At 44.4% G+C, this 27,804-nt stretch overlaps 1 protein-coding gene across 8 annotated transcripts in view; it reads left to right on the forward strand.

The window, feature by feature from the left end:
• Positions 1–26,476, forward strand: part of ACSS1 (acyl-CoA synthetase short chain family member 1) — a 31,082-nt gene extending 4,606 nt beyond the window's left edge. Inside the window, exons 3-15 of one of the 8 annotated variants that reach the window (XM_065059066.1) lie at positions 4,814–5,013; positions 7,293–7,468; positions 10,620–10,772; positions 12,511–12,658; positions 12,950–13,087; positions 13,662–13,754; positions 18,187–18,299; positions 18,951–19,077; positions 21,203–21,330; positions 22,822–22,885; positions 23,449–23,567; positions 25,210–25,441; positions 25,955–26,476. In XM_065059066.1, coding sequence (XP_064915138.1) covers positions 4,814–5,013; positions 7,293–7,468; positions 10,620–10,772; positions 12,511–12,658; positions 12,950–13,087; positions 13,662–13,754; positions 18,187–18,299; positions 18,951–19,077; positions 21,203–21,330; positions 22,822–22,885; positions 23,449–23,567; positions 25,210–25,401 — 1,651 coding nt within the window. In that variant the 3' untranslated portion in view covers positions 25,402–25,441; positions 25,955–26,476. Of the gene's footprint in view, positions 1–4,813; positions 5,014–7,292; positions 7,469–10,619; positions 10,773–12,510; positions 12,659–12,949; positions 13,088–13,661; positions 13,755–18,186; positions 18,300–18,950; positions 19,078–21,202; positions 21,331–22,696; positions 22,886–23,448; positions 23,568–25,209 lie in introns of those variants that run through there. The other 7 variants (XM_065059068.1, XM_065059065.1, XM_065059069.1 and 4 more) reach the window with 7 other exon arrangements.
• The last annotated feature ends 1,328 nt before the right edge of the window (positions 26,477–27,804 follow it).

Genomic DNA, 27,804 nt, shown 5'->3' on the forward strand with positions numbered 1-27,804 from the left:
GAGGGTCCAGCGTAGGGCAACCAAGATGATTAAGGGAGTGGAGCACCTCCCTTATGAAGAAAGGCTGAGGGAGCTGGGGCTCTTTAGTTTGGAGAAGAGGAGACTAAGGGGGGACCTCATTAATGTTTATAAATATATAAAGGGTGAGTGCCATGAGGATGGAGCCAGGCTCTTCTCAGTGGCCTACAATGATAGGACAAGGGGTAATGGAATCAAGCTGGAACACAAGAGGTTCCGCTTACATTTGAGAAAAAACTTCTTCTCAGTGAGGGTGACAGAGCACTGGAACAGGCTGCCCAGGGAGGTTGTGGAGTCTCCTTCTCTGGAGACATTCAAAACCCGCCTGGACATGTTCCTGTGCGACCTCACCTAGGCGTTCCTGCTCCAGCAGGGGGATTGGACTAGATGATCTTTTGAGGTCCCTTCCAATCCCAAACATACTGTGATACTGTGATATTCCAGCACATAGGACATGCAGAGGCAGCACTGTGGGTAGGTTGTGGTGTCATGATAAGATAGCTCCTAAAAAACGGAGGCATGTTCCCACCGAGCAATAATATTCTTCCCTTGGCTTCCTCATGAAGAGGGTCCCTGATCTTAGACACCTATATAATAAACATATTACAGTGAATGTAAGTTAGTGACAGCTACTGAAAATTTCAGATTGAGATCTGGCATCATCTTCTAGTTGGGGCATTAATCAGGCGTGCCTGTAGATTCTTTCTCTCTGAGTGGGAGCATTTAGAAGAGAAAGGCTTGGGTTTTCTTCTTGGTTTATGTTCTCACCTGCCAGTTTTCTTTTTGCTCATTAGAAGTGTTCATGGGAAAATTTCTGTGAGCAGCTTTCAGTTTCAGCACAGCAGCAAATGTCTTGTGCAGCCATCTTGTATTGATGGTCAATAGTGTGATACCGAGTCCTGGCTGGAGAGGATTTGAAGTTTCATGTATTGCTCTTCCCCATTTTCAGTGCAGTTTAGAGCAACCTTGAGGTTGCTCTGAGTAATGCTGACTTGTATTTGCTGCTATTGATCATAGGACTCAAGCATTTTTCTCTTCTCCCTGCTATGTACCCTCATTTAGGAGACAGGCCTGCCTGCAAAAATGACTTTTACATCATTGTCACCGTTTACTGCAGGGCGACAATAAACCGTGGCAGATGCTCTCTGTTAACCCCCCTCCTTCCCCACTAAGGAAAGGGAATAGGAGGAAAAGGGAAAGAGACTTACAAATTGGAAAAGTTAAAAATACTTTACTAATGCTACTAATAAATAGAGAAAATAATACAAAATATACAAGACCAATCTTGAATTTCCTGGGGTAGTACAGCATTGCTCTGGTGGCCGCAGGGCAGGCACACAGAAGTCCTGGGCTGGACTCCACAGTAAACTGGAACTGGATTCAGGGATGCAGGGTCTGGAACTAGGCCCGGGATTGCAGGCGTGACAGGCAGGGTCCTCTTCAGATGCCGGCCATGGTCGAAGAGAGCTAGACCCTCGTGATCTCCCACTTCTATAGGGTGTATGATGTGGATGGGATGGAATACTTAGTTGGTCAATTTTAGTCACCTGTTCTGTTCGCCCCTCCTTGCAAATACACCTGTGTGAAGAAGTGGGCAGCAGTACGTGTTGGCTGACCTGTTTTTGTAAAGGGTTGCAGGCTGAGTCTCAGCGGAAGGGTTTTAATTTACAAAGAAGCTCACTCCAGTGCAGAGAATGTTACAGGCAGAAGGAACGTTCAAAATGCAAAATACAATGTAGGGAAAGGAAAGCTGAAGGACCAGAAATGAGGGTCCTAGGTAGCTTTTCTTAGGGTCCTAGGTAGGTGGGAATGTGCAGAGGACATGTGGTTGGACACCCTCGCTAGCCACATTACACCTGTGCCTTCAACAAGCCAACAGATGGACTTGTCTGCATTTTTAGTTGAAAGATAACATTTTCTGAAAGCAAGTCCAGAATCTACTCCATGTGTCATAATTTATCACCTTCCCTGCCCATGTTCATTAATGCACCTACCATTTCCCTGGATTGCTTTATTTTAAAAGCACATACTATATATACTGTTCTTTCTTTTGTGCAGGTGGCCTTACCTCCTGGGTCCTATTGGTTGCTGCTTCCTTGTTTCTCAGCTTCACCCTAATACTTGACCCACTCAAGTGATGTATTGCTGCCTGGTTTGCTCTCTTATTTGTCCTCAGCTCTTACCGCCTGCTTGTGCAGAGGCATTGCAGGCTGTTGCACCATGAACTGACTTTACAGTTTCTCAGCTCTCTCTGTCCAGAGGGGCTTGGCGCTTCCTTTCACTGCGGCATGTTTCCTTCTGTAGTGGCTCTGCGGAGATCCTCCAGTTGACTGCCCAGCTTGTGCCCTTATTTCAGTGCAGGCAGAAGCTCAGTGAAGATGCCTTCTTTTACACTGTCTCACCAGCTCCAGGGTGTCAGCATCTAGCTCTGCTTAGTCTCTGGTGTGGTTTTGGTAGATGTGCCTTCTTTCCAACACACATCCTGGGTGTGGATGGGAGGCAAATCCTTCCCTGTGCACAGCCCACCAGCACATGATAGCATTGTCTCTGTGACAAGAGTAGGGCAGTGCTGGGCCTGAGGCCAGAATTGCTCTTGGCTCTTTTAACCTTGTGTGATGCAGGGATCACAATGCCAAGCTTTGCAACAGTAGCAGGTAGGGAGAGTAATGGCCATGGTTTCCTGCTCCAGCAGGGGGATTGGACTAGATGATCTTTTGAGGTCCCTTCCAATCCCAAACATACTGTGATACTGTTTGCTCCTTCTCACTTGAGTTAGGTCTGTCCTACCCAGTTCTGCACAGCAGCAACTCTGCAGGGTGCTCGTTCCACCCTGAGGTGTGTCTAGCTTAAGTACTGGAAATGTGTGACCTGCTGGCATGTACCAATTGTCTGTCTGTTAAACAGCAAAATGTGTGTGAAGGACTGAGGTAGTCAAGGGAAGAATTCCCAAAGCATTTCTGCTAACTCCCTTTCTTGAACTGGAGGAGAAGCCAGAGTTGCTGCTACAGGAGCCAGAAGATATGCTTGATGCTCAGGGATTTGTGTATTTTTTTGTTGCTTTACCTTCCCTTTTGCCTTAGTGTCTGTTCCTCCATGTGCTGCACCATGAAGGGACCTCCAAGGCCTTCTTATCTCAGCCTTTCAGAGCACAAAAGAGAAGACAAAGTTAATAGATCGGGGGTAAAGACTTGGTCTTTATTGTCTTATCAACTTGCTCACACACTCTCACTAAGTAAGTAATAAGCTGGAGTTAATTGTGAAAAAGAAATGACAGCTTCTGCCATTGTGGTCACAAGTCCTGAATAAGCAGGTGAAACACAGAGTTGCTCAGGAAGGACACCCTGGCCAGAGCTCTTCAGCATTTCTGTTCAGGAGAAAGAGGCTGCAGCTCTGAAAGCACTTGGGTATTTTCCATCACAGATAAGTGGTTTTTATTTTGTTTTCTCACAACTGCCTGTCTGGGGCCTGTTTCACTTCCTGTGCTATGCAGTTGAGCAGCTCAGTTTTGTTTTGGTTCTTTACTATTTATCCACATGGAGATTTTTCTCTAATGCAGCATTAGATTAATTCTGGAGCAGAGAATGTGACCTTTTAGGACTAGGCAGAAAAACAAACACTGGGTGGCAATTTGTTTTAGCACAGAGACTCTCAGTTCATGAACATAGTAAAAGCAAGCAAAAAAATACGTCTAGCAGACTGCACTTATATAGATAGCAGGAATATGCATGGTCATGAAGCACTTGGGAAGAGGTATTGAACGTTTTGCCAATGAGGGTCAGCTTGGCGTGAGACCACTCCTCACCTGGCACAGTTATCTGTTTCTTTCTCAAAGCTTTTCCACTGCAGGCACACATTGCTCTTCAGTTCATGGCAGCATCTTGGTCTCAGACGTGCCTGCAATTGTGTTATCCCCCATGCAGGCATCACAATAAGTGTACCTGCAAGTCATTGCCCACAAACTGCTTTTTTGTTCCTTAGAGGGATGTTTCTGCTATTAAGTCAGCACATTGCAGCAGGGAGCCCTGTGAAAAGAGCCTTTGTTCCTGTTGTTGGTGTTCCTGAGTTTCTGTGTGTGAGAGTGGCTTTGGTTTTACTCAGAGCAGTATCTCCGTTCTGCGAGGCCATTGTGCTCTGTGGCATGGCAGGTTGAAGGGACAACGGAAGAATTCAGGCTGTGGGTGGTCCAGCTTTGATGAGCACCTTGTAAAATCTACCACTCACACAAGTGTCTCAGGACTTCTCCTTTTCTTCCTTATGCATTAAAACACTTTGTTTATCCTTGTGATTTAAGGAAGAGCTGCTAGTTGTGAAGCACTTCCAGTAGTTCCCCAACATAAACAGTGCTGAGAGTCTTTGAACAACACTTCCAGTTCATCTTGTGTTTATCCCACACATGTTCCCAATAGCTTCTGACTGAGCCTTGTAGGTACAAAAGGCATCAAGGATAGCTAAAATGGACATCAACTTCTGGAGGCAGAAGGACAGCCACTGGCTTGCTGGCTGCTCTACCCATGCCGGAGCCTAGCAGATCTGGCTCTCGCTCACTTGTTCTTGTGCAGCAAGTGTGGCTCTCTGTCCCCCTTTTCTTCTCTCCCCAATGACAGGAGCAGTCTGTCTTTCACCATACCCCAGGCCAGCCTTCTCTAAGATGAAAAAGCTTGCATGCCCTATGCTGCTGAGATGATGAGGTCCAGAGGTGATCGCCATGTCTTGTTCCGTTCAAGTTTATCCTTTTTTACTTCCCTGCATAAAACAGGTTCTGTGTTTGCATGACAATGTTCCTTCTGTGCTGCAGGGAACTTCTGGATCTGACTTGCCGTCTTGCCAACACCCTGAAGAAATATGGGATACAGAAGGGGGACAAGGTGGCCATCTATATGTCTGTGTCTCCCTTGTCAGTGGCAGCCATGCTGGCTTGTGCTAGGATTGGTGCTGTTCACACTGTTGTCTTCGCTGGATTCAGCGCAGAGTCCTTAGCTGGCAGGATCATGGACTGTAAGTAGATGCGCACTGGGGAACAAACCCCTCTGGACAGTGCTCTAAGATGTATCCAAATTTTGTGTTTTCTTGGCAGAAAGAGAAAAGGTTCATTCTCAGCTGGCGGGACAATTAATTCTCCTTTGCAACATACTGGGAAGAGCTTTTCCCTTAGTGGCAGATGCAGTATCCTCTGGCCATACAATACTTCATAATTTGCTTAACATTCGGTCTGTGCTGGCTTACTTCCAGACAACAGTGAAGCTGGGGGGAAAAACAGAGCTTAGGAATGGGGCCTGATTTGTTCTTTCGCAGTATAATCACAGTGTTTCTTTGAGACTCCTGCACAGAGGTAATTCTGCATACTTGATTGTGATACTGTAATTTATGTATATAGCACTGGAAGTGTTTGCAGTCTGCCCCTGCTCTGTTAGCTGTTAGTACAAAGAAAGCTGTTCTTAGCCCAAAGTACTGGTAGTGTGGTTAGGTAAAAAGTAATGTTAAAATACCAGCAGAAGAACAAGCTAGCAAGTGGCTCATGTCCTAGCAGTCACATCAGTTTCTTTATGGCTCCTTGGAGGATATAAGTCTTACAGCAATTTTTATGCTTTTTTTTCTGGTTGAGTAGAGTTAACCTATGGAGAGCAAGTACACAGTTTGATTATCCCTCACTTTTGGCCACTTGTGTGGAGGTGTTGGGCTAAAGAGCTGTTTCTATGCAGCCACAGCTCCACAGGGTGTTTCAAAGAGATGTAACCAATTTCAAAGCTGTGTATTTCATGATGGCAACATGATACAATTACATAAAAAATTACAAATGGTTTAATGAGTTACTTAGTTTTAGTAAACTTTTTATAAATGCTCTGTGTTCCCTCTGTCTCTTGTACAGACAACATCGAGACAATAGTTGAATTCATCCCAAATGCTTCTCAAAGTGTCTTCTTCCACTGAGTTCACCACTGCCATGATTCTTTTTTTGAGGTCATCCAGATTAGTCACTAATGGTGGCACAAAAATATGGTCTTTGACGTATTCCCGTAAGAAAAAGTCTCAGGGTTTAATATCTGGGGATCTTGGGGGCCAAGAGTGTAGTGCCAAGTCTTGATGTTCCATGTGACCTATCCAACGTTGAGTCAGTGTGTCATTCATGGGCACTTTGTCATTGCAGAGATATAGTGATTTCAAATTGTGTCCATCTTTTTGAAACACCCTGTATAATAAACATAGTGTGGTACAGTTGTAAGTGCTCTTCCAGAGTGCTGCTCTGTGCTGTGGCTTCCAGGAGGTTTCCTCTCAAAGTACAGGTGAGTTTCAGAAGGCTGCAGGTATCTCAAAGAAGGGTAGCACCTCTGAGAGGCTGCTGAGTTTGGTGCTGTTCACTTCAGTTTGCAATGGACAATTCTGTGCAGCCCCAGAGAGAGGATGAGAAAGGGTAAAGAAGGTGTTTGTGTACTAAAGTTGTGGGAAGCCTTGCACTGGTTTTGGTGCATAAGCTGTTAGTCTGGAGCAGCCATATTCACTATAACACAGGTAACTGGGACGCAACTGTTTTGCATGTTGGCTTTGCTAAACAGGAATTTAGGCATTTAAATTGCAGTGAGTGATACTTAGGCTAGACATTGGGAAAGACTTCCTTGTGTTCAGGATAGGCATTGGAGTGGAATGGGTGGGAAGGGGTAGAATAGCTACCATCAGAGTGTTTTAGGAAGATTTGACTGACAGCTGTCAGAAATGGTTTAGAATTTTAGAATCATAGAACGTCCTTAGTTGGAAGGGACCCACATGGATCATTGAGTCCAGCTCCTGTCCCTGCATAGGACAGCTCCACAGTTGACACCATGTGTCTGAGGGTGTTGCCCAAACACTTCTTGAGGTTATTGCTACCTCCCTGGGGAGCCTGTTCCAGTGCACCACCACTCTCTGAGTGAAGAGCCTTTTCCTAAAATTGAAACTAAACCTCCCCTGGCACATCTTCCTGCCATTCCCTCGGGTCATATAATTGATCAGCAGAGAGAAGAGATCAGTACCCACCCCTCCTCTCCTCTGCTGGAGCAGACCCTGCCTTGGGGTGGAGAAGATGAACTAGATAACCTATGGAGTTTCTTGCTACCCCTAATCTCTGTGGGTCTCAGCTTTTAAGGTGTTTTTCTCAGTAATACTGTTTTTGTTTCCCACAAGTTCTGAATATTTGTCACACACATTTTACCATACATCATCCCCCAAAGTAGTGAAAGCAGGGTGCACATACTAGCAGACATACCAGCCTGTTTTCCACGCTAATTTTTTTCTCTTTTTAGCTGGATGCAAAGCAGTTATCACCTACAACCAGGGAGTCAGGGGAGGCCGAATCATAGAGCTGAAGACAACTGTGGATGAGGCTGTGAAGAACTCTGCAAGCATCAAACATGTCTTTGTGGCTCAGAGGACAGATAACAAAGTCCAGATGGGTGACCATGATATTCCCCTTGAGGAGGTATGTTGGTGTTGGTAAACCTTGCCTGTTTTCTCTGATGTTTCTTGAAGTATATGATATTTATTGTGCTGGGGGAGAGAAATATGCTGCACCAATAAATGTAGGGACCAGCTAACACAGATATCTCTGAGAGACGCAGTGTAGGGCTGTGCAGAATGTATGTGTGAGAGTCTTGCTGAAAATGTAGATCGCAGACACTCTGAAATTTGAGGTTGGTTTTCAATGTGCTGTGGGCTACACTGGAAATCAGCAGCCAAGGAAGACCAGGCCATCTCAATGCTTTCCTTGCATATGTGAGCTGAGCTAAAAGCCTACGAAGCAGCCACTGTGCTGCAACTGGGCACTCTAGTGTAGCTGCACGAGACCTGCCAACAATGACTGGCCGTCACACTGCTTCTGGAGCAGGTTTTCAGTGTGTGCTGCTCTTCCTGTGCTGCCACAGTACCTGGTGGGCTAATGGGTACAGCTGTGTTGCAGTGACAACATCTGTACATCCCTGCAGTTACCTAGTTCTGCCAACACCCACATGCACTTTGGATAACTCCCTTTAGGTTTGAGTGTTGGCCAGATCATATTTCTCTCTGTCTGTGCCTTTTGGACCTGACTTCTGCAGGTAAAAAGGAGATGCGCCTTATGGCTTCTGGATCTCCATTCTCAAATGGATTGCCTCTGTTTACAGTCTGCTGGGATTGTGAGTTGAAGCAGCTCAGTCTATGTCTAATTCTTCTCAGCATGGGGAGGGGGTATGCTGCTCCATTTTTGGTACTCTTGCCGACAGTGCTGAGATTTAAAGAACGAGTGTTTTCTGAGAGCCAGAGTGCACTGATACCATTGTTGCTGTTGTTATACTGTGTTCTGACACTGTTCTGTTTTGTCATATGCTCTCTCAGACTGGACACTGTTGAAAGGCAGTGCAGAAATAATCAGGTTCCAGAGGAGGCTTAATATAGCCTATGGACAGTGTTGTGATTACGCCATGATGGGAGGACAGTGATGGCTTGGGAATATTTAGAACCTGTGCTTCTTGGGGAATAAAACAGCGGTTGTTTTAATGTGTTTAGATGGTACACACAGGACTGCAGCCTAAGGCAGAAGTAGTTTTATCAGGTTTTTGGCAGGAGTAAACAGAAAGTACTCATGGCATTAATGCCTGGAAATCACCCATCTGCGGAAGTCCCTGTGCTGGTCAGACAGGTGAGATAGGAGTAACTACTAGGGTAAGTTAAACAGAGAAGGCAGGTTTTATTCAGAGATTTGTCTTACTCTTTCTTATTCCACAGAGCACATTCTGATGATTTTCCGTAGTCTGCAAACAGCCTGAGGCACTTTGGTGAACCAAGAGCTGAGCTCAGCCCATTGTCAGTTGTAGAGTCTGAAACATAACAAGAATTAAACCGTCTGTGCTGTTAACTCTGTTGTTACTGCGCTTTACAGTAGTTGTGCTTTCCAGCTCTTGCACAATGGCTTATTGCAAAATTTAAGCTCATGTTGTAATGGTGCATATGAGAACTCCATCTTAGTTTCAAAAACTGGCAAGTCAGCCTGCATTGGCAGTGCTGCAATGTCACAATAAATAGCTGAGGTGAGCAGGAATGCTGAAACTTAGAGGTCTAGAATCACATCTGAAGCTATTGAAATGAAGCAATAAACTTAACAGCAGAGTCAGTTATACTGTTAAGCAGCATTCTTTATTTTATCGGCACTGGGGAACATCCTTCATAAGTGCTCCCAAGACTGGATGCTCTTGCATTGCTTATAGTCACATAATTATTACATATGCATTACAATTTTTGAAAATTTTGACATACATCTGTAGTAAGAAATAATTTATGATGTTAGTTATCATTGTTTAGCTTCTTACTTACAAGACATCTGATAATTATTAGTTAAATATGAACTAAGCACTCTGCTTCTAAGCAATGTATTATTTAATCTTCTGTCTCCTTCTTGTTATGCAGAAGGATCTAAAACTTGAAAAATATCCCCTCATTTTGCAGATGGTCCGAAAGCATTTATCATGTCAATTGGTTAATGATGGGTATGTCTTTTGTAACTTAATCACAGTATACATTAATTTAGCAGTTTCTCTTCACTATCAACTCTTCATATTTTACTAAGCTTTCTTTGTCAGACACTTTTAAATGATTGGACCTGCCATTGGTAGTGTTCACTTGTAAATGTAGCTTGTTCACAGTGTATACTTGTTAAAAGGCAGTACCTAGAAATCCCTTCGAAGAGCCACCTAATAACCCTTGCAGGAATCATTATTCATCCAGGACAGCACAGAGCCTGAGAGAAGCAAGCCAGCTGTGCTTTTTTTACAGCCACATGTTGAGCATCTGGAACACACAGTGATTACCACAAGTTGGTACATGCGTAAGAAAAATATTCAACCTCTTTCTAAAAAATCTACAGTCTAGGCAGACAGCCCTCTGCAGGTGCAAGGTGCAGTGACCACAAACGTCTCCTTCAAAGCACAGTATTTATCTTTCCTCTTCCAGACTGGGCACACAAGCTGGGCCAAGAGGACATTGCATCCTTCCCTCCCATGGTTCTGACCACAGGGGTGGGGAGATGATCTCACCTACCAGCCCAAACAGTGGAGTACCAGGAGAGTGACAGAAGCAGGAGAATAAAGCACTTTCCTTCTCATGGGTAGAAGCAATTAGAATTTGAGGATCAAATCGACAGAACAGTCATCCTCTGCTGGGGCCAGGGAAGGGACATGAACCCACAGTTAAACTATAGCACAGCAATTTTAAAAGGAAAAGGAAGGTCCTAAACAGTATCCAGTCATCCTTACTGCTGCTCTCAAGTGTGGTTCATGTTTGCAATCACACTTTGGTTTTCTACTAGTAGCTTGAAATGTAACCTACCGTTTTTTCCCTGAAATGCTATTTTATCTGGCTGGTTCCCCTTGACTTCTGCATCTAGCAAAGCTATTGGTGGAGAGGCTAGGTGCTATGTGTCCACAGAAACCTTTCCATTAGGTGAGTACATAAAACCTATGATACATCCATGGATGTTTGTGAGGGGGCAACAGCAACAGTGTTTCTTGTCTCTGGACACTGCTGACATGCTTACAGATGGCATGTTGGTTGGCTCCATATAGCCAAAGTCTTTATGTAATTACCACCTTTTTTTTCCTTAGGAGATGGCCAAGGCAGCTCCTGTATGCATTCCAGAGAGCATGGACAGCGAAGACACGCTTTTCATGCTGTATACCTCAGGCAGCACTGGAAAACCCAAGGGCATCATTCACACCCAGGCTGGATACCTGCTGTACACTGCTCTCACGCACAAGGTAACTCCACTGCATCCTCTCGAAAAGGTTTGCTTACCTTCCAACAGTACTACCAAGAGGTACTTGACCTGGTGGGGGTTACTGTATTCTGTGTTCGCTGCCCAATTGGCTTAGTAAGTGTAAACAAACTGAAAAATGTCTGAGAACATATAAATAATCTTCATTATTTGTTCCTGGGGAATATAATACCATGCAAAGCAAAGCCTAGAGTTTCAAAAGGAAGGAAACTGCGGTGCTGCTACTTTGGCATTTAAAATGTGGTAGTGTTGCAGGCATTAAAGTGATGCAGCTGAGAAGATTCTGCAAAGTATCTTATTGGCGTTGGTAACGTGGACATTACTGTAGTATTTTGTAGTGGGATGCTGGCCTTTTTATTTTAGAGAGGATCTGGACTCTTGAAACAACCTCTTTGCATAGTACTTATCATCTGAAGATCAAAAATTACATTCATGCTCTATGGTTGTACCTTTGCGCTGCTTTTCTATGTGATCTAGGCTAACTGTTTTAAACCCCTTTCTCATGAAGGAAAAAAAAAGTCAAGGCACTGCTCATTGAAGCTTCTAGTCTGAGCTCTGCATATAAAAAGGTAACAGTGAAATGTGGAGAGGACTGCAATGAAAGATCTGGCTTTATCTGGCTTTAGTGGTATCCTGCTGTTTGTAATCACACACAACTCAGGCCGAGGTTTTCTTTCTTTAGGCTCACACAGTTGAATTTTTAGATTTGAATGTGCAAGTTCCAGCTCTGCATCAAGGGTATTTGTTACATCAACTTTTCTAAGTGACAGTATAATAGCCAAGGCGTTCTTTTCTTTCTTAGTCTGGAAGGTATAATAGATCCTGCACCATCGTGCAGACATGCAGGGAGTCACTGTATGCAGCTGCAATCCCTTTAGAGGTACTTCAGAACGTGACAGGGAAAGGCACTTGCAAAGGTAAGGTGAGATTTAGCACTCCTAGGTAGAGGGAACAGCTGACCTGTGTGGCCTCTGTGGTCTTTGCACTCACATGTGGCACTTTTGGCACATACTCAAGGGTTGTTTTGTTTTCTTTTAATTATGATCCACTTTCTCTCATTTAAAAAGGTAGAACTGATGTGTCTTATGAGTCAGGACTTCTTCACTATACAGTTGAGAAGTTAGATTTACAGTGACAAGCATTTTCCACAACCAAGACAAGATAATGAGTTCTCTGAGATCTGTATCTTGAATTTAATGAGCAGGGAGAGGGTAGCATCTGGAAAATCATACACTGCTAGAGAAGCTGAGTAGCTAAGAACATTTTTTCAGAAAATGTTTCATGGGCACATGAGTTTCTCTGGCTTTTTCATGGAAACCTGTTGATATTGGTGAGGGGTCTGAGCCTCTGAGGCATGCAGCTTCCCTGCAGTTCAGGGTCAGCTCTCCCATGTGAGCTTACTGGAGTAGGCAACCTTATATATCCAGATCCTCTGGGCTTTGGTTGTAGCTTTGTTGCTCCAGTCTGAGTAGCTCCTGGTACAGCCATGCTCCCTGTATGTTTGCAAAAGCAGTCAGGAGGCTGGATGCCCTGGTACTGGTCCCTCTGACTTGCTTCCTCACCTTGGGTTGGCCTTTGTGTTGCTGTGTCTTGCATGCCTGGCTTCTCTCACCCTGCACTCTCCCTTGCTCCCACTTGCATGTATTCCATCCAGCACCTCACCTTTAAGCTATTTGTGTCCACCAACAGAAAGTCAGCTGGCGTTTCATTTATCTTTGCAGTATGTATTTGATTACCAAGAAGGTGAAGTTTTTGGCTGTGTGGCTGACATTGGCTGGATCACAGGACATAGCTATGTTGTATATGGGCCACTCTGCAATGGAGGCACCTCTGTCCTGTTTGAAAGCACTCCAGTGTACCCTGACCCAGGTGAGGAAATGATGGGCTAAGGTTTGGCTAGATGTGGCAGTGTGACAAAGGAGATTTAGAAACCCGTCTGGTGTGACTTGCCTGCTTAGGGGGAGGTAAGCTCCATTTCTTCGGAACATGTGTCTATGACATTAAGGAACATCTGTGCAACCAGAGTGGGGAAAGAAAAGAAGTTGCCATTGGTTTTGCTCTCTAGTCACAGCTTTAGCTTTGGCTCTTAACCTGCCTGCTCTGCATTTGTGATGGTATGTCAGTGCTAGACAGATAAAAAGCCTCTTTGTGATCTTGCAGGTCGTTATTGGGAAATGGTACAAAGGTTGAAAATTAATCAGTTTTATGGAGCACCTACGTCTATACGCTTGCTGCTGAATTATGGAGAAGAGTGGGTGAAGAAATATGACAGAGCCTCCTTGAAGACCTTGGGATCGGGTAACGGGCATGAAATCTTCTGAAAAAGACAGGGGGGTCTAGCTGATGAAGTGAAGGTACCGAAGGAACTTGTCTAACCAAATGCAAAGTGATTAAAAATAGATGTTAAGCAGGTTTCCTGTCTGGCTTTTCAAATATTTTCCTAGCAGAAAGAGAAACAAATTGAAGTTGGGGCCATTGAACCTTAGTGTCATTGCCTGTTTCCTAGCTTATTTTGCAGGATCACATTCTTTGCTAAAACGATTTATCCGGTGATAAATGACATCACTTTGAATTTAACTGACGTAGGTCATCTAAGCAGCATTTTCCTGCATAATTCAGGATTCTAGAAGTTCTTGTATATGACCTCCATTGACTAAGTCCTTTCAGTGATATTTATTATTTGCCTTTTGGTCTTTCTGGAAAATGTTTGTCAGTTACAAGAGTGCATCGCAGTCCTTTGCACATCCTAGCAAAAATGCGGTAAGTGTTCTGCTTAAAGATCCTGCATGCAGTGTGTTGTGCACCAGAAGGGAGAATGAACTGCCTGCAACCCCCAGAGTCTCAAGCTGCTTCCTTTCTTATTTTGGTCTAGTGGGAGAACCCATCAACCATGATGCTTGGCAGTGGTTCTACCATGTGGTGGGAGAAGGGCGCTGCACCCTTGTGGACACATGGTGGCAGACAGGTAAAAAGCATCCTCGGGCAGCATGGGGGGCCCTGACCCTTGACAGGTTGCTGGTGGGTAGAGAAGTATTATTCCATTTCAACGATCCAACAAGTCTGTCGAAAAAACCCTCCTGACATTTTGATAAGCTTTTGAAGGTCACTGGGCAGTTTCAGCACACAAAAGCAATGTAACAATGTATCAAAGCAACAGCAATGTTGTCTTTTTTTTAAATTTTCCCCTCTAAATGTTCTTTTATGTTTTGAATGCTGGAAAATATCAATTGGTTGTAGAAACAGGAGGCAGAGATGGAAATTCTGGGTAAAGCTGGGAGTAGGCAGATTGAGGTGGAAATCTCACTTTTGATTATTTATACAACTGTATTGACCTTGATATGGTCTTATGAAAAGGCATTTATAGCACTATGTAGCCACAATCTGGACTTAGGTGTGCTTTATTTCCCTTCCTGGAAACAGTCAGTGGAAGATGGAAAACTAAGCTGTGTAGTCAAAGGCACCTAGTGCAACTTCTCTGACAGACTGGAAGGGAGTAAGTTGAGGCTTGCTGGCTTATCAGGTGAGCAGGGGACAGGGGCTGTCACCCAGCAGGGCTGCCTGGGAGCAGCTTCTCCCAGGAGTGAAGTAGTATGCCGTAGTCACTTTGACCCTGTATATTTGATGCCTCAAAATGGAGTGCGCTTCTGTTTTGGCAACAGGAGTGTGCATCAGTTAAGGCTTGTTTTCCATTTGCAACATGCTGGCCAGAGCAACTGGCTCTGGTAGATCCCTGCCCAGTTGGAGCAGAGCTGGTCCCTGCCTCCTGGCCTCCCTGGCCGGCAGTGGAGGGAGGCCACAGATGCTGGTTGGTGGGGCCGTGCACTTGAAGGGGTCTTGCAGCTCCTTCCTGGCTCCATTCTCAGCACCCAGCCCTCTCTTCTGGACACCAACATTCCAGAGTAGCTAAAGTTGTCTCGCAATATGTCCTTCTCAAGTCGTGGACCACAGTTTGCCATGGAGCCATGGACTCCAAGGATGCAGCACAGCTCCTGGCATTCTGCCTCTGCTAAAAAAGCACCATCCCTACTCTTAAATTTCTAGCTGCCATTAGGCAGAATATTCATTCCCTTTCCAGTCAATCTGCTCGTGATTTCATCTTTATTCTTGCCAGCAGGCTCTCTCTCCAGGATCCCTGTGGCCCATTTCAATGTGATGAATTAGCTTCTGGCACACAACCAAGTTTCTTTTAATCCAGACCAGGCTTGCAGGCTCTTTCTATTTTCAGATTTGAAATAAAACAACCTCACAATTCAGAGCAGCAATTTAACTACTATCTACCTCAGTTACTGATTTCTTAAACCATCTGGGTTCTCACATGGTGAGCAGAAGAAAAGCTGACTGGCGAGGTGCTACATGCTTTCCTCCTCTCTGCTCTGAAATAAAACACCATGAATAAACAGTTGATTATTGTCCAGTGATGGAGTTGAGAAGAATCTTTTTTTTGCCCTAATATTTTTGTTTGTTTATCTTTGGTTAACTGGTGCATGCAAGTGTCTCCTATTTCCTCTGAAGTACAGGGCTAGATCTTACATTAAACTGTATTTCTCCTGGGTTTTTTGATCAACAACTGTCGGGTGAGAGACTAAAGAACATCTGCTGGACAGTCTGTAAGTGCAGAATGCTTGAACTGGGCATAGTTTAGCAGGTAAACTGTTACCAGCTCCTGGAAGCATAATATAATGATGAATATTCATGAAATTGATTTTGTTAGAAAGTAGCATCAATCTTTCTCCACAGTTGATGCTTCCAATAAAGAAGAAGCCAAATTTATCATGGAAACATCTTATATGCCATTTGAAAGTAAAGGGAGTGTGGAAAGAGATCATAGAAAAGGTCTGATGAATGTTGGTTGTGGACCTGCAGTGTCATGTCTTGTAGACAATGTTGATATAGCTTAATTGTATTGCTGAATGCAGTGTCCTCTATGACATATTGTTCTCTGAAGCAATAACATGCTGCCAGCTAACAAAGCCTAGTAGGTGTAAAGATCAGCAAATGGTGATTTAAGAATCCACTTGAAAGTCTTTGGATGAGCCAATGAGTGAGATAGCAATTGCAAGAAGTGATTTAAGTGGTGTGGTATGTGCAGGTGAGATGAATAATTCTTATGGCTCTTACTGTTAAAATATTAGGTAGTGCTGTCCTCCGACAGTAACAGTATCAAAGCTGTGTTTGAGTTTCAGGTATATTTCTTCACAGTGCAGAAGAGACAAGGTATTTTTACTTTTGTCGTTGGTTTAATGAAAAAAGTACAGCTGTTGTATGCAGCTGTGAACAAAAGCTGGTTTTGAAAGACATCTCTGAATAGGCCCTGGAAGCTTTTGTTGTTGGCACCATCTTACAGAGATTTAGACTGGGCTGGTGCTTCTGAGATGGATTTCCCCTGAAGTCATCAGTCTAACCTGTCTGTGGTGGTGAAGATGATGGTGGCAGAGAGTACATGCTCCACCCTGCTGCCAGAGGTGATTTCTCCATGGCAGAGGGGAGCCTGTTTTGATGCATCACTGTCCGTGCTCAGACTCTGTCCCTGCAGCACTGTCCATGCTCAGACTCTGCTGCTATTGCCTAGAGTCTGGGTGGATTTGCACTACGGTAACTTTACGGGCATCGGTAACATGGAAGCATGGCTTTTCTTCTGCCAGTTCTGCCTCTAAAGAGGCAGACTTCATAGGGCAGGGTGGAGCCTAGAAGCCTTGCTAGCTCTCATCTGTCAGTGGCTAAAATTGGTACTTTCAAACTAGTTTAAAATAGGTCTTTGCCATGCAAATAATTTTTAAAGCACCCCTGCCACCATGCAGCTGCCTCTGGAATATGACTCTATTGCCTTTTGTGCAGCTGGCTGCTGAGTGTGAAGGATATGGCTAAACCCATGTTGAAACATAGCTTGCGGTGCTCTATTCAGAATGAGTACTAGCTTAGGAAGAGCAACCATCAGTTCAATCAGGGTCCATGCTCTGATGCAGATTTTTATCTGTGCAGAGAACAGGGGCTGTCTGGGGTACTTTTTACTTTTTCTGAAAAAATTCAAGATGACCCTTCCAAAATAAACAGAAACATGTGAAGTGGATACATGCCTGTCAATGAGATGTGAAATAATTTTATGTGTAAGCCACATATGAAACTATTTTCTGCAGGTCTGAAGCTTAGGGTTCCTCCAAGAGATCCTTTGTTGTAGCCCTGTCAGGGTAACTGAATGCAAATTTATCGTCAAATTCAGCCTTTCCACACCATGGTTTCAGTTTTCACAACCTCAGCAATGCCAGTAGAAGAATGCACTCTCAAAGTGGCAGAACATACCTTTATTTATGGAGCTGTATTTTTAGATTTTTAGGTTTTATTTCTCTCTTGTGTTTCTGAATTGGTTTTAGACTAGAAAAGATCTGATTAAGGTTGCAACCTGATTTAATGTTCATCCCAGCAGGAATAAAAAAGGATGATTAAAAGGTTCAATTTTGAATAGACTATAAGCTTAACCTGCCCAGAAGGAGTGGATTAATAACAGCAATTCAGACTCCTGAATTGGTTTTCATGCTAAGACAGCTGTGAAAACAGCACCAGGAGGTAAATCTGACCTTTTCCTGGTAAGATCACTTCTAGGGTAGGAAATGGAGCCAGCGAGTGCTGCCCCTGCCACCAGGCAGCCCTGTTCGTGTGAGATGGACCTGCAAGGATGTAAGTGTGTGTTAGAGCTGTCTGGTTTTGTTGCTGGTTGGTGGCTGGAGTAATGGGTTTATCTGTGAGCCTGCTTAGGATTGGCTGGAGGGAACAGAGTGTGAATTATTGGGTCCTTCACCGTGCCTGAGACTTGCCATGGACGGGACTGTGGGAAGATTCTTGAATGCACACACATTGTCACTGCTGCTGCAGGGTCTGCAGCCCATCTGGTGCAAAGCTAGCTGCTGTACCTGTGTACTTTCTTTCCTCTGAGCCTTTGAAGAGCCAAGCTAGACGTCAGTGATCCTGATGCTCTGGGGCATTGGGAGCTGCTCTTCCCCTGAAGCAGCTGCTTGGCCACACTCTATAGTTTGTGGTTTGTACCATGCAAACAGGGAGGAGGAGTAGTTCTTGATCTGACCTCACCAAAGGGGACCTGCCTGCAGCTCTCTGCCTGCTACAATGTCCCCTGTAGATGGAACAGGCCTTGGTGATGTCATTCTGGCTTGCCAGAATATTTTTTTAATGTTTAAGCCTTTCTTGGATTCACAAAGAGCTCTTTATTTATCAGGTCTGCACTGCTTTCAGATAGCTGTGCTGCTTGGTGTTGCATAGTTCCTCCTTGGGGGCTTTTTATTGAAAGGTGGCTTTTCTGTTCTCTTCTTTAACTAAGAAGAGCTGGCATTTGGTTTCATCCATCATCTGTTGGACCCCAGTTATTTTGGTTTTCATTATTCTTACAGAAACTGGTGGCATCTGCATTGCCCCCCGGCCTTCAGAGGAGAAAGCTGAGATCGTTCCGGCTATGGCTATGAGACCTTTCTTTGGGATTGTGCCCGTGCTGATGAATGAGAATGTGAGTTGGTGTTACACTGCTCCTGATTAAGAGCTGCTGCCTCCATTTATGAGAGCAATCCAAAGTCACACAGTTCCTGGGAACCAGGGAGGAGCACTGCATGAAATATCCAGTGACGTGGCAATACTGGAGCAACCAATGGGACTAGTGGAGTTTTCCAAGGGAAGTGCAAGGCGTGAGGCCCTACAACTGTGCATGTCTGTGAGAGAACTGGTGCTGGTCTGTGAGTGTGTGGAGCGATCCACATCTGTGCTCTAGTGCTCTGTTAAACAGGAAAGCATGTAGTCTCCTCCATAGACATTTTGGTAAGTGAATCTGGCAGTTAATAAAAGTGAAAGTGGAAGCAGGGGTCCGGGCATTTCCCTGCTAGCCTCATCCCAGGCATCCTCTGGCTGCTCAGCATATCTTTGCTGTCACCTTTGCTGGCATTGCACTCTGGAGAATCACAGGACTCACTTATCTGCTGTGCTGCTGGCCTTAAGGGGTGAGGAGTCATGATAGGGACAGCATGTAGTAGCGCCACAAGTGGGTAATTCTCTCCACCTGTGGTCCTCCCCTGGCAGTCCGCAGTGAGCAACAGAGTGACTTGCCAGATCAATGACTGTTCCTATTGTATTCACCTGATCATCCTTCCTGTGCTTAAACCTGCAGGGAAAGGTTATAGAAGGCAATGATGTGTCCGGTGCACTCTGCATTGCCCAGCCATGGCCTGGCATGGCAAGAACAATCTATGGAGATCACCAGCGATTTGTTGATGCCTATTTCAAAGCCTACCCAGGTAAGGAAGGTGCCAAGGGAAGGCAGTTTGCACTGCAGTAGAAGCACACTGAATATTTTCAGCAGCACTTTGTGGTATTTCTGTCCCAGCCAGATCTTCATTGCTTGGGGTTGTGTCTCACATGTTGCAAACATTCACTCATGGTCTTAGATAGTGGTGACCTTTCTAGCTGTCAAAAGGAAATGTATGTTTTAGAAAAATTTAATGCCCAGATTTTAATGTCCAAATGCCTTTTCTTTGGGGCATTTTTGTCTCCCTTGGAAGTAAGCATATTGGATGGGAAAGTACCTCCTGCATCACTGAATCTCAGCCCTGCTGTCATAGGCAGTGTTACATCATTCCTTTTTAAACATGGTCAAGTTTTACCTGCCAAGTAATTAGAAGTGGCAGGGAATAATTTTTTTGTAGGAGATTGGACAAAACCATTGTCTTCATTCAGAAGAGCAACTGAAAGGGAATTGAAAGCTACAAGGTAGACAAGAATTAGACGTAATCCTGCAAAATGTACAAAATGGGTTGGAAGATAAGAATGGTAAAATTGGTAGTAGAAACTGAATGAGCCCATACTCCCTTATTACTCACTACATGTTCACATCTGAAATCTTGTTGATATTTAGTTGATAGTTGTTTGATTTGGAAGGGTAGGAGGCATGACTGAAAGTCCGTGAATTGGCCAATAACAGATCCTGGCAAGAACTGCCTTCAGATTTCACAGCATTACCTGCCTATTGCTGCTCAGAAGTGCTGCAGGAACAATTCAGATGTGGACATGGCTTTGATGAAAAGCCAACACGATCTGTGCCACCAGGTGTGTTCTTAGTGACTCGAATTTCCTGGAACTACAGAATCTTTTTCAGTTTCCATCAAAAGTTTTAGACTCTCCAAACATCATATTACCACGTGGTGGTGGTGTTATTGTTGGTTTTTTTGTGGTTTTGTTTGTTTGGGTTGTTTGTTTTGGTTTTGTGGTGTTTGTTTGTTTAGTTTTTTGAGTTAGTTTTGTTTTGGTTTGTTTTTTTGTTTTTCATAGCTAATCTGATAGCAATTTTTATGCCATGCTCAAGTGCTAGAGGAGGACTGTTATCTGGGGTCAGATCCTTTGTTAGCCAGGAGGGAAAATGGCATTTTATCCATTCCAGTATAAGCGATTAAAAAACTGGCAGTGTTCACACATACCAAGTGTAATAGAACTGCTCCCTTTCAGTTGTAGTTTTCCATGAGCTTGAGATGTAGCTAGCAGCGTACCTGTGATTGACCAATAGATTATGGCAGATGGCATTTGAAGTGGTTTTATGTCAGAGCTGTCTGTACCAGGCCTGAGTACACAGTTGCCATGCAGTTGTAGGTATATAAAGCCTAAGGAGATCAGACAGACCCCCTTGCTTTTGTAAATCAAACGAAGCATCATTGTATTTGCTGAACTTGATTTTACTACAGGCACATCAGCCACTGGCTACTGCTGATTGCCTAATGTGATTTTGTCCATCTTGGCAGAGATCTGAGTACCACTGTCTTGGCACTTCTCAGGTGCTTACTAGGAGCCAGCACAGCTCAGGAGGAGCAGACAAAGGTTGGCGATGGCAGAGGGAAGTGGGAAATAGAATCATAGAATCATTTTGGTTGGAAGACACCCTCAGGATCATGGAATCCAACAATTAACCTAACAGTGGCACTAAACCATGTCCCTAAGAACCTCATCTACACGTCTTTTAGACACCTCCAGGGACGGTGACTCAACCACTTTCCTGCGCAACCTGTTCCAATGCCTGACAACCCTTTCTGTGAATAAATGTTTCCTAATATCCAATCTAAACCTCCACTGGTGCAACTTGAGGCCATTTCTTCTCATCCTATTGCTTGCTGCCTGGGAGAAGAGCCCAACACCCTCCATGCTACAGCATGGTAGTAGTAGCTGTGGAGAGCAATAAGGTCTCCTCTCAGCCTCCTTTTCTCCAGGCTATGGTGTATAGCAGGTCATGCAGCTGTAAGCTGAGGACGCCCTGTGACCTGCCTGAGCCATCCTACCCTACTCGCCATCCTAGAGCGTCATCTGTTCTGCATTGGAGCCCAAAGCAATAGGCTGGCATGTTTCCCACTGCTGATGGCCCACCTGTCTTTGCTGCAGGTTACTACTTCACGGGGGATGGCGCTTACAGAACCAAGGAAGGCTATTACCAGATAACGGGGCGCATGGATGATGTCATTAACATCAGTGGACACAGGCTTGGAACGGCAGAGATAGAAGATGCAATGGTAAGTTCTAAGCAGGTTGAGGTCCCTTGACAGGGCATATCTGTGGGGCAAGATGGCCATTCAAAGAATTTTTATGAATTTAAACACGCGCAGGGTCTCTTGCCTTCAAAATCCTGCCCCTGCATACACGCAGTGTGATGCAGAATGAATAGGAAATGTGCAAAAGGAAACATCTCCCTTATTGAGGAGACATCAAATGGACAAGTGAGGGAGGAGTCACACCATGGGCAGTCCTTGCAGTCGAACTGTCAGAGCTGTGTTTCCTCTCAGTGACATTGTACTGTTGCAGTTGTAATTTTGGATGCTGATGGAGTCTCCATAGGGGATTGTCTGTCCTGTTTGTTCCTTCACCTCTGCTAACACCTAACATCTCCTTCCCAAATCTGTGGTTCTTGCTCATTCAAACTAGCTGAGTATGCCTGAGAATTCAGCAGTGTTAAATATGAAGCAACCTTGATTCATGTCAGCTGCAAATTTAGCCTGTCATTTTGAGACAAAATAGTATTAGTTCAGGGAATTGAAAACATAAAATCCTCAGAGCATTTCTCTTCAAAGCTTGAGCTGAATATTCATTTTTACATTATGTGCCTTGCCTGCAAATAGCACTTAAATGTAACACTTGATAAACCTGAGCTGTCTCCTCTGTGACTAATTTTTTTGTCTGTGTAGGTTTCTGATCATAGATATAGGATACAGTTCCTCTCTCATTCAACGTACATGTATGCATGTGTATATGCAAACTTATTTATATGCTTAGATTGCTCCATGCTGTTTTCTTTCATGTTTTAATCTAAGATAGCATAACCCAGTCTTTGGTGTGGGATTCAGTTATGCAATTTCTTCTTGTCTGTACACCCAAATTTTCTTCTTACTGCAGAAGAATGTTAAATTAAACTCTGAAGTGTGACAAAATAAATCACTGTTCTGTAGCATAATAATAAAAATATGCATTTGGCACAACAACCCATCTCCCCTTCTAGGAAGATGAAGAAGCCCGATTCTTTCTGGTGTGCTTTTGGCACTTAGTAAACAGTCAAATGTGGACTGTGATGTTGGCAGCTTCACTTTGCTCTACTGGCAACAGTTCCCTGTGGCACAAAGCAATGCAGGACTGGTTTTACTTGTGATTTGGCCAGGCCAGTCACCACCTGGGACCATAGCCGTGCACACACAGGAGCACAAAGAGAATGCAGATTTCCAGCTAGTGCAAGTTCAGATTGGTGTGCAGCAGGCTTAGTGGAGTGTGTAAGAGTTTAAAAGCAGGGCAAATTGCGTGAGTAAATGCTACTCCCAGAGACATGGCTGTTGGCCACCAGCTGACCATCCAGTAGGAAGGTGGCATCCAGCTTTCCTGTTGTGCTTTCAGCAGGATCTGCCAAGAGGATGATGAGATATGGCAAGATGTTTTGTTCCTAGAGCAACTGGAGCAAAATCTGCAGGGCTCAAAGCAGTTGTTATGCTCTGTGTACTTTTGTTTCACTTTTTGTGAAGGCTGATCACCCTGAGGTCCCTGAGACAGCTGTGATTGGATATCCTCACAAGATCAAAGGAGAAGGTACGTGAAAACCAGTGTCCTGATGTGAAACCTACACTTTCCTTAATTTCTATAGTAACCTGGGGTGTGTGTTAGGGGGTGCTTAGGGAACAGGAGAGCAGTTATCTTGAGGCTGACTGGCATTGCAGCCGCAAGAGGCAAAGACAGCCATGTTCCTTAGCTGGGTGTAGGTTTTACTTCCTAAACTGTTTTTGCACATAGTGTTTACATATGTGGTAGAGCTTCATTTAAAAGGATTGTGCTCAGAGATGTCCTTTGAACAGAATGGGAATAGCTGATTTGTGTTGGCCAGCTTTTGATCCCAGTGACACTTTGGTAATTTATGTTGAGTTGTCGTTGTCACTGAGATCAGTCTGGTCCACAGATGCCAAGACAAGACTGGGCCATGATTTGAGGGCTGGAGTCTGACTCCCTTTTGTAGACAGGATCTATGATTTTCTTAGTATTCCCTTGATTGCACATAGGAAGGACTTGAAACCTGCCTTGGCATTCAAATGAACATCCCTGGTCTTGCCAGCCAGGATGTAATATGAGTTATGTTGCTTCTGCTTTTTGTCTTCAAGGTGCCTTTGCTTTCATAGTGTTAAAGGAGCAGACAGCTCATATAGACCGTGTCAAAGAAGAGCTCAAAACCATAGTGGCTTCCAAGATAGCAAAATATGCTGTACCTGACCACATTCTGGTAAGTGGGAGACTGTAACTGGGACCAGGAATGGTCACATTGAACAAGCCTCACCTTCCTGCCCGCAATGCTGCTGTTGTCCCTCTCTGGCAGGATGAAGCAGCAGGAAAACAGAACTAGCTGAAGTGATCCCTAGGCAAGGGAAGGCAGGTGAAGTGGTCTGCCTGTGCTCCTCCATGCCAGAGGATGAGCAGTGACCCAGAGGGTGGCTGGGATATTACAGCTGCTCCAGCCTGCAGAGCAGCTTCTTGATGGGGCTGTTTCAGAGCTACCCTGAGGCTGCTCCATTTGGGCCAAGTGCAGAACAGCCCTTTAAATGAGATACAGAAAATGCTGAAATCACCGTGCTCAGGAAGAGCTCTGGCAGAGACGAGCCCCAGGCTCACCCTGTGCCTTAATATGTACTGGATGTCCCTGTTCATCATGCAGCGGCATTGCCGCTCCATCCAGCTCTTGCCCTCAGCTAACCCCTTGCTGAAGCAGTGTAGCACTGCTCTCCGTGGCCCTGTACAATAGATCAGACAAAATCCTGCCAAACTGTAAAGAAACACCACAACCTTCAGCGTCACTGAGAGGCAGAGAGACACTTTCCACTGCTCTGTGATTTTGTGTTAATAATTAGCATCATCCCCAGATCTCAAAGGACTTGCTGTTTCTGTTGCGTAACTCTGACAGCTGTTCAACTAGACGCTGATGAACTCTGATGACCTCCAGGCTCTGTTTCAGGCCTCCTCACCTTTCAGCAGCTCCCCTTGTGCATTTGGGGAGCATGAATGAAGTTGCCCCTTAGCCACCTCCCAAAGCCCACCTGCATCCATTCCACTCTCTGCTTGGAGGCAGTGACCAGACCGCTTTGAGGATTTCTGCTTTAGCCACATGCAGGGAAGGTGGACACCAAGAGACAGTTACAAAATAAAACAGGAGCAGGCAAGAGTAGCTCATTCAACTTGGAACAGCTCAGGATGTCCTCAGTAGATTGAAGCAGCTTCCAGAAATTGCAGGTTTGCAAGGAGACACCTCTGTTTCCCTGTGTTTGGAGGCAGACCTGCAGAAAAGTTCTACAACTCCTTCCTTGCATGTTAGTTAATGCTTTGGAATTTTGCAGCCTACTGGCCTGATCATGTAGCAAAATGTGAGACCTGCTAGCACCCCTGTTCAGTGCCTGAGAACTCTTTAGCAGGCTCAGGTTTATGCTAAAGCCTCTGAATCTACTGCTAAGTCCTTTGCAGGAAGCATAGCCAAGACATGTAACATTCTTCAGGTTAGGAAGAAAGGCATGGAGTTATCCCTTGAGAAGGAGACCCTGTAGCTGGTGTGCAGTATTGTGTGTTTTATTCCTGCCCTGTAAAGGGGAATATGAATGTCTGTTCTGGTGATACGTTGAGATCTGTGTCATCATCAGTGTCTGAGTTTTCAAGTGTAACTAGTTTTCTAGTTCAATAGTTGACAGCTTATTCAGGACCTTGTTCTCCAAAGAACTGTGCATCCTACAGCACCCAGCCTGGAGATACACAACAATCAGTAAATGGGGAATAATGTTCACTTAAATAAGAATTCTAGGGAGATAATGTGCCAGACTTGGGAGAGTTCAGCCAAATTTCCTTGCGGATTCCAGCAGGATCCAGGTTCTAATATAGGCAAGTCTTTCACTTCTCTGCAGGTGGTGAAACGTCTTCCTAAAACCCGATCAGGGAAGATCATGAGAAGGCTGCTGAGAAAAGTGGTCACTGAACAATCAAGCGACATGGGAGATGTCACCACACTTGATGATCCAAGTGTTGTCAAGGAGATATTGGATGCTTACCAGAAATACAAGGAGAAGAGTTCCTCCTAACAGGCAGCTCTGGAATCTCTCTCCTCTGGAATGGTGGAAGGTCTCAAATAAAAGGGCAAATTACATAGTTTTCTCTGTTCCCTCGTGGGGGGGGTCAAGATTTTCTGCTCCACAATGTATTTTGAGGTGCACAGAGCTAGGAGCAATCTGTAGTTTTGCACAGTGAGTGAGCTCCCTTTCATTGCTTTTAGGGTGTTGTAGACCAGCCACTGGTGGCTTCTATTAGCTATGATGAAATTTAATATTAGCCAAAGCAAGATGCAAATGTTAATGTTTCTAATTTTAATTTTACTGTACAGGGAAATGTTTTTATGTAATATTTTGCTGTTTTAAAAGGAGCCCTGGAACACATTTCTTCAATTTTTCTGTCAGCTTGGATATCCAAGTTCAAGTAGCTGTATTTCACTGCCACTCTGGTACCTTTTCAGCAATGCTGGGTATTCTAGTAGATGTTTCACATCTGTTATTTGAGAACTGAGACAGACATGGCTAGTCTGATAATTCTTTCTTGTGTTTACCCAGTTCTAATAACTCCTTTGGTTTTCCTCCTAAGGATTCGTTCCTGCCACTGTGTGTCCTGGGACTTGCTGGAGATGTGGAGATGTGTCCCTTTAAGTCCCAAATAGGCAACTGCCAGCTGCAAAACTCAGCTGCAACCCCTGTTGAATTCTTCTAATCCTTTTGTCTGTCCGTGAGTAATGTGTGGGTTATTTGCCAGATTGCCTTTGTAGCTTCATCAGAAGACACCCAAAATCAATTTTACCTGTTGCAGTTTGTTGTGCTTGCTTCTTTTCCATTTGTTTTTGCCAGTAAGCCCCAGTCATGGTGCCTTCCCTGCCACTGGAGACACAGGCCATGATAATTCTTAATTATCTTAATTTCTTAATTTTAGAAAGGGAAAGTCCCTCTTTCTAGAGATGAGGTGTGTGTTGTACAGTCTAATGTCAAGCTTTTAATTTCATTTTGTTTTATTGTAATCGTGCTTTAAAAGCATTTCTTGTCCCTGACCAAAACCAGTTTCTTCAGTGATCTCTGTATTCATATTTTCATAAAGGAAGTATCTTTCTCTGTGTGATGGATTGTCTTTGGATCATGGGTGTCTGGCCCTCTATCCCCTAAAGGGTCTGGGACTTTTTCAGTTCCTTGGACTTGCATCTGCCTGTCCTGATTATTATAGTTTGCCAGTCCAAAGAAATGCAAGGAGTTCAAGATCAGGATGAGTCATTTTGTGGTGCAAGTTGCTGGTTTGCTTTACTGCTTTTCTGTAAATAGTAGATCACAGGAAATGAGTTACTGCCAGAAAACCCGCTGCAAAACAACTCCAAAAGCTGAAGAACTAGCATTTGCATGTCACTAAGCTGCATGGTGTGTGTAAAACCTGAGGTCCCAGTGCTCAACACTCATTTTTCTGTGTGATGCAGAGAACAATTCGTGAGAACAATTTATTACCATTAGTTGATATAGATGTTTCAGCTACCCATCTCATCTTGTGCAGTGTGCATAAGTAGAAGGAGTGAAAATGAGATGCACGCGGTGAACATAAGAGACAGCATTATGTGTAGAAAGTGTGTAGAGTGTCCCAAAGCCAAGTGGATGAGAGAAGAAATTTGTTTCCAGGTGCCAGGGATCGTTTGTAAATGCCAAGAACACATCCTCTGCAGGGCACCTCACCCATCAGGAAGAGAGGAAGATTGTGTTTCACCCTCTGCACACCACATGGATAACACTACACTTGTAATGTAGGCATGGGCACTCAACATCCTTATTAACCACTTCTCCTGTTACCTCCAGCAGCTGCTTCTGGAGAGCTCCCAACACAACTCTTAGCGCTTGCAACCCTCTGGCAAGTGTCTCTGACAAGTCACAGAAAGGGCTACATAGAAAGGCAGGCACCCAATCTCTTCACTTTGTGTTTTGCTACTGCAGCTGCCCTATTTACTGAGGATTTATTGGTAAAATGGAGACTGTTTTCTAGCCTAACATAATTATGTTCAGAGGTGGTCCCTGTGGCCACTTAAAACCACAGAAACTAATTTCAGCAACAAGATTCTGTTTTTAAACTAAGCAGGGACAATTCTTTTTCAGTTTGAAAACAGTTCTGGACAGTCTTCTGGCTGAGTCCAGAGGCACAGCACGTTTTTCATAGCAGTGAGCCTAGTCCTGCTTTGTCCTGGATAGAGGGATTTGGGGATGTAACCACATTTTGATGTGGAAATGTTCATGGCTATGCAAAATTACCAGCCTAGAAGCACTGGTAATAAATGATCTGCCACAGCAGCTTTTTCACTCTTGCTTCTGTTCCTGGTGTGTATCTGCCTGGACTCCCCATGTCTGAAGTGATGAAGCTTACTTTGGCTTTTCAGTCTGTTGAGGTTGGGAGAGTGTAAACCTCATACTTTTTAG

This window comes from Columba livia, chromosome 3, assembly GCF_036013475.1.
Source record: "Columba livia isolate bColLiv1 breed racing homer chromosome 3, bColLiv1.pat.W.v2, whole genome shotgun sequence".
In the NCBI taxonomy this organism is placed as follows: Eukaryota; Metazoa; Chordata; class Aves; order Columbiformes; family Columbidae; genus Columba; species Columba livia.